The sequence below is a fragment of the Cololabis saira genome, chromosome 12 (assembly GCF_033807715.1).
Source record: "Cololabis saira isolate AMF1-May2022 chromosome 12, fColSai1.1, whole genome shotgun sequence".
In the NCBI taxonomy this organism is placed as follows: domain Eukaryota; kingdom Metazoa; phylum Chordata; class Actinopteri; order Beloniformes; family Belonidae; genus Cololabis; species Cololabis saira.
The window spans coordinates 44,329,680-44,342,540 of NC_084598.1; the positions used below are offsets into that span (position 1 = coordinate 44,329,680).

A 12,861-nucleotide genomic window follows, 5' to 3' on the forward strand; every position below is an offset into this window, starting at 1 on the left:
GTTACAAGGTTGGTAAACGTTGTAACTGTGTCTTACCTTGCTCTACACTGACTTTATTAATTCCAGCTTCACCGTCACCACCTTTTTAAAATATTTGTGTAGAGAATCTCTGAGGCCTCTATTTTCTTCTTCTCTTCTTCTCTTTTCTCTTCTTTTCTGAGCACCGGACTTGTGCTGGCCGGACATTTTGACCATTCTAATGGTTGAATTAAATGATAACGTCAAATTTTGATCAGCGGCCGAACCATTTTTGTGTTGGGGGTTCTTGACCACAAGGAGAATTTTATGTAACTTAAATATTACATATTTTTTCCACAAATAGGCATATTTTGAAACATTTTGAAAAATAATTCCATAATCTAATGAGAATTGAAGAAAAATAAAAATAAATTATTATTATAATTTTTTTTTTTTTTTTCCAGTTCTGGGCCCCCAGTTAACTTTTTTAACAATAAACACTGGACTTTAACAAGATACCAGCCACCCCCCCCCCCCCCCCCCCCTAAATAAGGACCTTAGAAAAGCTGGAGACGCCCCTGTCTTAGCCACGCCCCCATGGTGAGCAGGCCACGCCCCCTCTCGTCCCAGTGACTCCAGTTTCCTCCCAGAGATGGAAGATCTGCTCCCACAGTCGAGCTGGAGACCCGAGGACCCCCCAGCACTGGACCCCCCAGCCGTGGACCCCCCAGCACAGTTCTCGCGAGAGTAGCTGCCAGGTAGGAGCTCACCTGGCCGGAGCCGCTGCGAGGGTTAGGGTTCCTCTCAGGTTCCAGTTGTGGAGGATTGTGCTCCGGAGGATCCAGCTCTGCGACCTCAGACTCCAGGTGAGGAGCCGGGAACACTTTAGAAGCAGATTGGGGAGAGAAAAGAGAGGAAAACACACCTGAGAACACCTGAGACCACGTGACCAGGAGAAGCTGCGATCCGACTCTTTGAACTTTTGTGGTTAAAAACCAAAACGTCAGAGTGAAACTATGTTCATGTCGTTACCAGATAATAATTCCTGCTTCTTTAAACTTTAAAGAATGTAGTTTTTCTATTGATAAAAAATCTTGTGTGGTTTATTAAGTGACGTTTAGACATCACTGAGGCCGCACCTTTAATAAAACTAAAACCTGAACCACAAACCCTTTGATTTGATTTGAAGATTTTATTTCGAATATGCATAAAAAAGTGTACAAAAAAGTGAAAAAACAGAATACAAATATTTGTATATGTGTGTATATATATATATATATATATATATATATATATATATATATATATATATATATATATATATATATATATATATATATATATATATATATGGCACATATATAAACAGAACTTAACTGTCCTAAAAACGGGGTAGAATTCTGACACGGTGCGTTGTTGTTGTCTTTGTTTGAATACATTTATTTAATTTCATTGTTGGTTTATAAATGTGAAGATTTCATTCAACGTGTTAAAATATATATTATTTGTTTATGTTTGCAGTTTTTTCACGTTGTCTGTTGGAAAAAAATACCTTCAGATGTCAGTGTGTATACAGTATATCTACCATTTAAGAAGCTTTAGGAACAGTTATAATATATATATATATATATATATATATATATATATATATATATATATATATATATATATATATATATACATATACACAGCACTTCATATAATATTAATTCACCAACATGCTCGAAATGGAGTAGGAATGAAGTAAACACTTATCCAGTCCTACCCCTGAATCTTATGTACATTCTTACATATAATAAGACGAGTTTCAATAACTGTTCAATACAGTGATAAAATACTCAATTATATGTAAATATAAATATAGTCAAAATCAAGGCAAACAAAAGAAAACAAAACAAACGCCCAGCATTTAGTTGTGCTACTATGTATGTAATAATAGAAGTAATTATAATATACAGTATTACATTATCATTACTTCACTATAATACTACAATATAATAGAGAACAATAGACAGCAATGATACTTGAATAACTATATAAGAGTAGATATGCTATATACTGTATATACACACTGGTTCATATATTTACCTCTAATTATATACATAAAAATTACTATAAATTTATATCGACATATCTACATTTAACTATAAATCAGTATATATTAATAGAAATATAGATACACAAATACTGTACGTATAATAAAACTCAATATATCCATATACATACCTACATATAACATATCTATATCCATAATATACATCTATGTATCTACATATATTAATAAATGTACACATCTACATGTTTATTCACATCTTTATTTTGAATTGAATGTTTCTTTGTATCTTTTTTTAAATTGTGATATGTTTTGACTTTTTTTTTTAATAACAGTTATCCGACTTGAATTCAGACCTTATGCCACTTTTATTTCCTTTTATTCCTCCCTCGATCCCTCTGAGCGAGGAGGAGGTGAAAGTGTATTTATTATTTATTTGACAGGGACAATGCAGTCAAACATCGATACAAACTTGCAGCTGATTTGATGCATGTAGAGTTTATAGCTAGTGCTAATTCTCTTCCACAACATTATTTCAGAACAATATAAAATTCATATCCATCAATTAAAAACACCATACAATTCAATAATGCAATATTGCATTTACATGATATAAAACCTTCCCTCACTCACTCTCCCACACAAATATACACACTATTTACAGATGAGTAAAGTTTACATTTTTCTTTAAGCAGGTTTTAGTTTTGGTGATGAACATGTTAAACTCTGAGATGGATTTAATTTCTGAAGGCAGTGAGTTCCAGAGTTTACAGCTGACTGTCCCAAAGTCGTTCCTGCAGGACGGGATTTAGTGGTTTGAGAGGTTTTCTGGTCAATCTGCTGCTGTTTTGTCTCTCAACAAATCGACAAAGTGGCTCAGCTGCAAAGTTGTTTATACACTTAAAAATTAATTTAAGAATACATAAATCACTAAAGTACAGAACAGTATTTGGGCCAGCCAGGAGAAAAATTAAAATAATATTTTAGAGTAGAGGAAGATTTTTTATTCATTATGCACTTTGAGAAAAAAGTCTAAATGTCGAGAAAAAAGTCTAAATGTCGAGATTAACGTTGAAATACAATTTCAAGAATAAAGTCGAATTTTTTTTGAATAAAGTCAAAATTTCGCCTTTTTTCTCAACATTTTAACTTTATTCATGAAATTTTTACTTTTTTCTGGACATTTCAACTTTTTTCTCGACATTTCGACTTTATTCACAAAATTTTTTCTCAAAGTGCATAATAAAAAAAAAATCATCCTAAATATCCAAAATATGATTTTTATTTTTCTGCTGCCTGGCCCTAACACTCTTCCGTACTAAAGCTTTCAAAGCTTAGTCAGTTATATTTTTTGAGGATGTGCAGTGGTGGTACCAGTTAAAGTTTGATTATTCAGAGAACAGATGTGTTTGGCCGCTGGAGCTGCTGGAGCTGCTGGAGCCCAAACTGTCCTACAGCAAGAGATGTGTGAGAGAATCCCAGCATGTAGAGCAGAGGGAACTGGTGAGGTATGAACTGTCTGAGTAATTTACAGCAGTTTAAATGACTCTGTATTGATCTAAGGACCTTTCTGAGGTGTGATCTCATACCAAAGGGCTCCCGGGGCCCCGGCCCTCGAACTGCAGCCGCTCCCGGTTCCTCCCACCGCTGGAGACGTCCAAGCTGCAAATAAATCAGGCATCTATGCAGCCGCCGCTGCTGACGGTGCACCCTGGTCCAGCGCTGACGGTGCACCGCCCCGGTGCTGACGGTGCACCGGCCCGGTGCTGACGGTGCACCGGCCCGGTGCTGACGGTGCACCCTGGTCCAGTTCTGGTCCAGCGCTGACAGTGCACCCTGGTCCAGTTCTGGTCCAGCGCTGACTCAGCACCGGCCCGGTGTTCTGTCAGTCCATGCTACCCGTCCAGAACCAAGAACTGCTACTTTGTGGTTCTGCACACAGTGGATTTTCAAAGTTTGATTGCCACTCCCATCATTTCTTGTATTCCTTCTGTCTACACTGCAATTTGTTTGTTTGTGTGCCTTTACTTTTTATTTTTTATTTATTTATTTATTGGCTTTGTCTCGAACACAACAAAACCCAATCAAATTAAAAGCATCAGAATAAAAAAAAATAAAAATAAAAGCAAAACAATTTAACAGTCTCATTCAAAAATAAAACACACAGCAAAACAATGTGTTTGAGAGGGAACAGGAGGAAGCAGAACGCTTATTTAGTCCTGTCCCTTCCTCACAATATCATATATAAACTATAAAAATTAAATAAAATTAAAAGAAAAGAAAAAGAAGAAAAGAAAAGAAAGGAAAAAACAAAATAACAAAAAATAAATAAATACAACACAAACAATCAATAAGCAATATCAGTAATTATAATCATAATTGAACCGGTCTCCTCAATATCCTAAATTCCAGAGTCCAATCTCCCAGTCACCTCTACAATGATCCACGAACAGCCTTGAATGCAGGCAGTTATATTTGTATCATATATAATCCATTCACAATAAAACAAAATAATAATCAAAGAAATACATATGTAATGTAAATTACTTTCCTTAGAGGTCCCCATTATTATACTTGTCAAGAATTGCTTTCTTGTATGTGTTTTTAAACTGTATAGAGTTAGTGCTATGTTTGATTTCATCATCCAGATCATTCCACAAAGTTACCCCACAAACTGATATGCACATAGTTTTAAGAGTAGTGCGTACACATGGTTGTTTAAAATGTAATTTTCCTCTTAGAAAATATTGTCCTTCTTTAGCTTGAAACATTTTTAGAATGTTTTCAGGCAGTGTATTATTTCTTGATTTGAACATTATTATTGCTGTTCTAATTTTCACTAAGTCCATAAATTTCAAAGTCTGTAATTTAAGAAATAGAGGATTGGTGTGATGGAGATACCCAGCATGATTTATTATCCTTACTGCTCTTTTTTGCAATGTGCATATCCTTTGTAAGGTGCTCTTGTAAGTATTACCCCAGATTTCAACACAATAGATCAGATATGGTAATATGAGTGCACAGTACAGATTGTATAGTGTTGTTTGGTTCAAGATGTGTCTACATTTATTCAGCACTCCAATACTCCTTGCCATCTTAGAACACAGATACCTAATGTGGGCCTTCCAGCATAACTTGTGGTCTATTAAGACACCCAAAAATTTGTTTTCATAAACTCTTTCTAATACAACATTATTCATTTCTATTTGAACATCTTCATTCATTTTACGATTTCCAAATAACATAAATTTTGTTTTCTTCAAATTCAAAGATATTTCAAAGATCAAAGATAAAGAAATAATAAGAAATACTTTTATTTCTTATTATTTTATACTTATTACCAATCCAAAAACAGTGATTACAAAATGGATAAATTGAGGTATAAGTCTGGTCTGGGGATCCATTCAAATGTCAAGATTCGATTCAATTCCAGTTCTTAAGATTCAGAATCCATTATCAAGATTTTATTCCGATATTGATTTGGGTTAGTGTTATTAAAACAGTTTTTTTTTTCTCAAACATATTTTTATTGAATTTTCCCACAAAAATAGATGCACATACAAAGACACGGCAGAACTGTGAAATGCTCAGGCATCCAAGCCCCCATTTTAGCCCTCCCACCACTCCCCCACATACAACAATAAGTCAGGTTGCACAAAGGTAAATGCTGTGTAACAGTAGATGGTCCATCATTCCTGGAGCAATAAAAAACAAAAACCGTAGCTGGAAGTCAGGTTTCAGTTTAAGGCGAATAATGAAGTGAGCAGCAGAAAATACATATGAAGGGGAGAAAACTTATCTCCAAACATACCCTAAATCATTTATTTAAAGAAGGAAACCATAATAATGTTAATACTAAGGGGATTTAAGTAGGGATGGTATTAAAACAGTTTTTTGAGCTGTTGCATGAATTATATGACTGTAGTTCTGCAACATATTAATACTAGTATTACATTGAGATTCAACAGCAAGTATTGCAGCTAATGATGCTGTAAGGACCAATCAGCTCCCAGAATGCTGATAGAACTGAAACAGAAACATCGTGGGGCAGAATTACCAAACAGATCCAGGGAGGAAACAGAGACGGATGAAATCAGTTTTATTTTTTCCCACATTCCGTTTTAATTTGTTCCATTTTTGGTCTATTTTGGTTTTACATTTTTGAGAATTTGGTTTTTAGCATTTTATGCAAATGTAACCCCAAGACTATATAAAGTAATGAAATATAGACAATTTATGCAATTATAACTGAAAACTTGAATGTTTTCAAACCTTTAAACATATTTAAAGGCAAAAACATGGTAGTAGTTATTCTGGTGTCCAAAAAAACATTCCTTTTTTGGGCATAAACAAAAAAATACCAAAAGTTGTAATGATAAAAAAAAATTGATCTTTAGACATACGAATCGAATTTTAGGAATTAATATAAGAATCGATTTAGAATCGGAAAAATGACGGCCTGGTAAGAGACAAGGAAGTTGTTTAGGGAGTAAAACGCAGTAAAGGAAGTGGTTTAGGGAGTAAAACACAGTAAAGGAAGTGGTTTAGGGAGTAAAACAGTAAAGGAAGTGGTTTAGGGAGTAAAACGCAGTAAAAGAAGTGGTTTAGGGAGTAAAACGCAGTAAAGGAAGTGGTTTAGGGAGTAAAACGCAGTAAAGGAAGTGGTTTAGGGAGTAAAACGCAGTAAAGGAAGTGGTTTAGGGAGTAAAACGCAGTAAAGGAAGTGGTTTAGGGAGTAAAACGCAGTAAAGGAAGTGGTTTAGGGAGTAAAACGCAGTAAAGGAAGTGGTTTAGGGAGTAAAACAGTAAAGGAAGTGGTTTAGGGAGTAAAAAACAGTAAAGGAAGTGGTTTAGGGAGTAAAACGCAGTAAAGGAAGTGGTATAGGGAGTAAAACACAGTAAAGGAAGTGGTTTAGGGAGTAAAACAGTAAAGGAAGTGGTTTAGGGAGTAAAACGCAGTAAAGGAAGTGGTTTAGAGAGTAAAACACAGTAAAGGAAGCGGTTTAGGGAGTAAAACACAGTAAAGGAAGTGGTTTAGGGAGTAAAACACAGTAAAGGAAGTGGTTTAGGGAGTAAAACACAGTAAAGGAAGCGGTTTAGGGAGTAAAACACAGTAAAGGAAGTGGTTTAGGGAGTAAAACACAGTACAATTGTAGCTCTACAAAGGTAGAAAACCATTAGGGAGCATTTTTTGATAGGGTAGAAAAAAATCGACAGACAGACGCTATCGGTTTATGCAGCGTTAGCATTTTTGGACAAAGGCAAACTCCATGTTGTCTGATTCTCACATCCCTTAATAAACAGTTTCAGTTTCTTCCATCAGTTACTGCTCAGACTCCCTTTAGCAAAGACTAACCGATACAAACACTCCTTTGTTCCTCCGCTATTGTTCTTTTAAATGCCAGAAGGAAAAGGTAGTGGGTGAAAAAGCCTTCCCTCTTAAGCTTAGGTCTGTACTGTGATGTGTAACCTATTGTAACTTATTATGTATATTTTATGTATATTTAACATTGTGTGCTTCTCCTGTCGCGAAATTAATCGCCCCGTTGGGGACAAATAATGTAATTGATTGATTGATTGAAAGCAGCAGAACTGGACAGAACAGCGGTGCCGGTCCAGCTCTGGCTCTTCTGCAGCTCTGGCTCCTCTGCAGCTCTGGCTCCTCTGCAGCTCTGGCTCCTCTGCAGCTCTGGCTCTTCTGCAGCTCTGGCTCTTCTGCAGCTCTGGCTCCTCTGCAGCTCTGGCTCCTCTGCAGCTCTGGCTCTTCTGCAGCTCTGCCTCTTCTGCAGCTCTGGCTCCTCTGCAGCTCTGGCTCTTCTGCAGCTCTGGCTCTTCTGCAGCTCTGGCTCTTCTGCAGCTCTGGCTCTTCTGCAGCTCTGGCTCTTCTGCAGCTCTGGCTCCTCTGCAGCTCTGCATTCATACTGTTTTTTACCCGGAGCCCCAGAAAGCAGATACAGTAACATTCAGAACAAGTTATCTGCTGTTTGTCCTCGGGGAAGTTTGAAGGTCAAACAGAGTTCAAGTTGTTTCATGTCGTGTTTCCTCGATGAGGTCACGCCGACGATGGAAGAGGCAGAAACGCAGGAGGGAGAAAATATCTGAATGAAATATCTGAATGGAAATATCGGTTCAGTTGAAACAACACAGAAATGCAGTGCTGATGAGTCACAACCAAGATTTACAGGCGTGAAGATGTCGCTCAGATCTTCTTCAGATCGTTCTCAGATCTTCATCAGATCTTCCTTAAATCTTCCTTAAATCCTCCTCAGATCTTCCTCAGATCTTCCTCGGATCCTCCTCAGATCTTCCTCGGATCCTCCTCAGATCTTCCTCAGATCTTCCTCAGATCTTCCCCAGATCTTCCTCAGATTTTCCTCAGATCTTCCTCGGATCTTCATCAGATCTTCCTCAGATCTTCCTCAGATCTTCCTCAGATCTTCCTCAGATCTTCCTCAGATCTTCCTCAGATCTTCCTCAGATCTTCCTCAGATCTTCCTCGGATCTTCCTCGGATCTTCCTCAGATCTTCCTAAAATTAGTGTTGTCCCGATCACGGCATTTTCAAAACATTGGTATCGGCCAAAAAAGTATCGGGACATACCTAGTTATTAATGTTTTTAATATATATTTAATCGTTTTATATATCGTTGCATTTAACGTCACTTCCGGCCGGCGTCCGGAAGTGGCGAAGTAAGCGAAACCAACATGGTTTCCATGTTTGAATTGTGAAATGTTCTATCTGTTCATGTTCATTAAGATGCTGCTATTCATTTCATCCATTCAGAATGTTGCACTAAGGTTAATTTAAAAAGTGTTTTAATTTCCTTGTGTTTGTGAGTTTGACTGGATCTCATTCAACTACCTCTTTTGGAGTTAAATTTATTTATTTTTGTTATTGCACTATTCTGCACTTTTTGTTTTAGTTTACAATTTCATGTTTTTACATTTTGTGGCACCAGAGCTTTGTTGAAATAAATGTCCATGTTGTTTCCAATGGACAATAAAAGAAACTTGGGATAATTTAGTTTTAGTCCTCTTTTTTTTTTCTTTTTTTTTTTTAATTCATTGCCAAAATGTATCTGATCGGGAAAAAGTATTGGAAATGTATCGGGAGCCAAAAAAAGTGATCGGATCTGGAAAAATCAGGGCCGGCAGATACTCAAACTCAAGTGATCGGGAGCTAAAACATCCTCATCGGGACAAACCTACCTAAGATTGTTTGAAAGCGGAGCAGAGTGCTGATCTGCTGATCTGCAGGAAGAAACCATCTCTGTGACGGCGGTTTTGCTGAGCGTCTCTGCGGCTCCGACCAGAACCAGAACTGTAAATAGTTTGGATGTAGAACAGTTTTAGTTCATATTAGAGTCTGCAACCCAACCCTGAGCTGATGAAACCGGACTCCTTACCGCAGGTTCAAACCGGGTCAGGCTTAGTTTAAAGACATAATTAGAGGTTCTGCTGGGTCCCACTCTTTTCCCTGTTTATTCCTGTTCGTTGTCGTTTACGTGGCATCTGGTGGAGAAGGAAAATAAACTGCTATTCTAGCAGCATTATTTATGATATTTGAACATTATTATTATTATTACTATAATTATTTCTAGCAGTAGTAGTAGTATTATTATTACTATTGTTATTATTATTACTACCATTATTATTGTTACTATTATTATTACTATTATCATTATTATTAGCAGTATTATTATTATTATTATTGCTACTATTATTATTGTTACTATATTATTATTATTATTATTATTATTATTATTATTATTATTATTATTATTATTATTATTATTATTATTATTATTATTATTATTATTATCACTAGTATTATTACTATAATAATTATTATTAGCAGTATTATTATTATTATTATTATTAGCACTATTATTATTATTATTATTATTGCTACTATTATTATTGTTACTATATTATTATTATTATTAGTAGTAGTAGTATTATTATTTCTATTATTATTATTATTATTATTATAACTTCTATTATTATTATTGTTATTATTACTACCATTATTTTTATTATTATCATCATCATCAGACCTGCTGTGTTCTGTTTTCTTTTTTACTGTGGAAAAGATCCTCCTGCTCCCTTTACACAAACTTGCTCCATTTAAGTTTTTATTTTTCTAAAACTACTCTGTGCAGCTCCGGGTTCTGACTGTGTTACTTGTTGATATTTAGATTGTATTCTCCGTTCCCGCCCTAATAGTTTCCTTGATTCCCGTCTCAGACTCATAAATCGGAGCTCCAGCTGCTGGAGCGACGGCTAGAGCAGCTTCACACGGAGCAGGTTTCACCCTCTCATCTTCACTTCCTGGGCCGAGCCGCCGCTAACATCTGTCAGACGGAGCCGCTAACATCTGTCAGACAGAGCCGCTAACATCTGTCAGACGGAGCCGCTAACATCTGTCAGACGGAGGCGTGTTTCCTTTACGGCCTCTTGAACCCGGTCCTCCGTGTCATTAGTCGTGTCGGTCTGTGATGCAGATCTGCAGATCTGCAGAGCTGCAGGCGGGTGTAACGCCGTTCCCACGGGAAAACCGGACGGGTTAAACTGCCTGTACATTTATGTGTGTGAGTGTTTGAACTATAATTTTGTTACAAAAATCTGCATTTTTACTGGAAAACATGAAAAAAACACACGTTTTCTGTGTTTAAGGGCATTAATCACTCGTTCAGTTCTGCAGACTAACGTCAGAGACGCCGGGTTGTTATTCGCGTCTTTGTCCGTCTTTAGAAGAAAGGGGTGTTTCCTGCGTCGTTAACAAAACATTAAGGGTTATTATATAGTTATTATAAGTTATTAGCAGGATGTCCAAGTAATTTGCTGAATAGGCTCCAGCTGATCCAAAATGCAGCAGCACGAGTACTGACAGGAATTAGCAGGAGAGACCACGTCTCTCCAGTGTTAGCGTGCTACCTGTAAAATTCAGAATCCAATTTAAAATTTTATTACTTGCATATAAAGCCCAAAACGGCTTAGCTCCGCATTATTTGCAAGACCTGATAGTGCCTTTTGTTCCTGGCAGAGCTCTCCGCTCTCAGAGTGGCGGGCGTTCTGCTATCAGGCACCACTACTATGGAACCAACTTCCAATCTGGGTTAAGGAGGCTGACACCACCTCCACCTTTAAAACTAAACTTAAAACCTTTCTGTTTAGTAAAGCCTATAGTTAGTGTTTAGTAAACCTCTAGCTGGTGTTGGTAAATCTCTAGTTAGTGTAAACTCTAGTGTGTTAGAGTCAGTAGTCATAGTTGCAGCTATAGAACAAGACTATAATAGTTAGTCTCAAATATAGCTTCGCGGTAGATATGCTGCTATAGGCCTATGCTGCAGGGGGGACCGACATAAATATCTCATAGCTATCGTTTTTGTCCATCGTCCCCCCCCCCCCCCCCCCCCCCCCCGGGTCATCCTGTTGCTGCTTACACCTGCCTGCAGTGTCCATCTGTACGTCAACATCTGTACTTTAACATCTGTATGTCTGCATCTGTATGTCTGCATTTGTACATCAGCATCTGTACGTCAACATCTGTACTTTAACATCTGTATGTCTGCATCTGTATGTCTGCATTTGTACATCAGCATCTGTACGTCAACATCTGTACTTTAACATCTGTATGTCTGCATTTGTACATCAGCATCTGTACGTCAACTTCTGGACAATAACATATATGTACGTCAACATCTGTACATCAACATCTGTACGTCAGCATCTGTATATTCACATCTGTAGCTCAACATCTGTACGTCAGCATCTGTACGTCAGCGTCTGTACGTCAACATCTGTACGTCAGCGTCTGTACGTCAACATCTGTACGTCAGCGTCTGTACGTCAGCATCTGTACGTCAACATCTGTATGTCAGCATCTGTACATCAACATCTGTACGTCAACATCTGTACGTCAACATCTGCACATTAACATCTGTACATCAACTTCTGTATGTTAACATCTGTACGTCAGCATCTGTACATCAACATCTGTACGTCAGCATCTGTAGCTCAACATCTGTATGTCAGCATCTGTACATCAGCATCTGTACGTCAACATCTGTACGTCAGCATCTGTACGTCAACATCTGTACGTCAACATCTGTACGTCAGCATCTGTAGCTCAACATTTGTACGTCAGCATCTGTACGTCAGCATCTGTACGTCAACATCTGTACGTCAGCAGCTGAGCCAGTTGTCCAGTTCTTCTTCTACGGTCTGTAGTTGGAACTTGGTATAAGTCGCATGCAGCTGCTGAAATGAAAGGAAACCATGGCAACGGACAGGAAAACAAACATGAGCTTAATCTAAAAACAATCATTTCTTGGACTTCAGGATCAACGGGTGACGTTACGGACGGTTTCTCCGGTGATTTACAACCTATAAGCAACCCTAAGGAAAGGGGTGGGGTTAGTTACTGGCCCCGCCCCCTAAAAACCGGCTGCTGTAAAGACGTTGTTGAACCAGATTTTCAGCCCCTTCATGTGTTATTGAACCTGTCAATGACTGATAATCACATTGATTACCGTCATAAGAACGAGTGAGTAAATGAAACGCAGCATTGATGATCTGTTCTCTCCGTCCAGGCTCATGTCCCCCCCCCTCCTCTCCTGGACGCCGCCCCCCCTCCGGCTGATGCTGCTGCTGCTCGCCGTCCTGCTGCTGTCCTCAGGGGTCCATGGACAAGGTACCGGGTCTCCACCTACACCTTTACCTGTGACGGTCGTGCGGTAGCAGAAGGGATTGATTCAAATGTCAAGGATCGAATCTGATTCTTAAGAATCGTGTTGTTACACGTGTTACAGCTGTAGTTACACATGTTACACCTGTTGTTACACATGT

General features: G+C 37.9%; 1 protein-coding gene across 1 annotated transcript in view; it reads left to right on the plus strand.

Annotated features, from left to right (window-relative positions):
* Positions 1-689: 689 nt before the first annotated feature.
* The window catches only part of LOC133457516 (collagen alpha-1(XX) chain), a 72,276-nt gene continuing 60,104 nt past the window's right edge, over positions 690-12,861 (plus strand). Inside the window, exons 1-2 of the mRNA XM_061736861.1 lie at positions 690-824; positions 12,606-12,706. Of these exons, the coding sequence (XP_061592845.1) occupies positions 12,610-12,706 (97 nt within the window). The 5' untranslated portion in view covers positions 690-824; positions 12,606-12,609. The remainder of the gene's footprint in view (positions 825-12,605; positions 12,707-12,861) is intronic.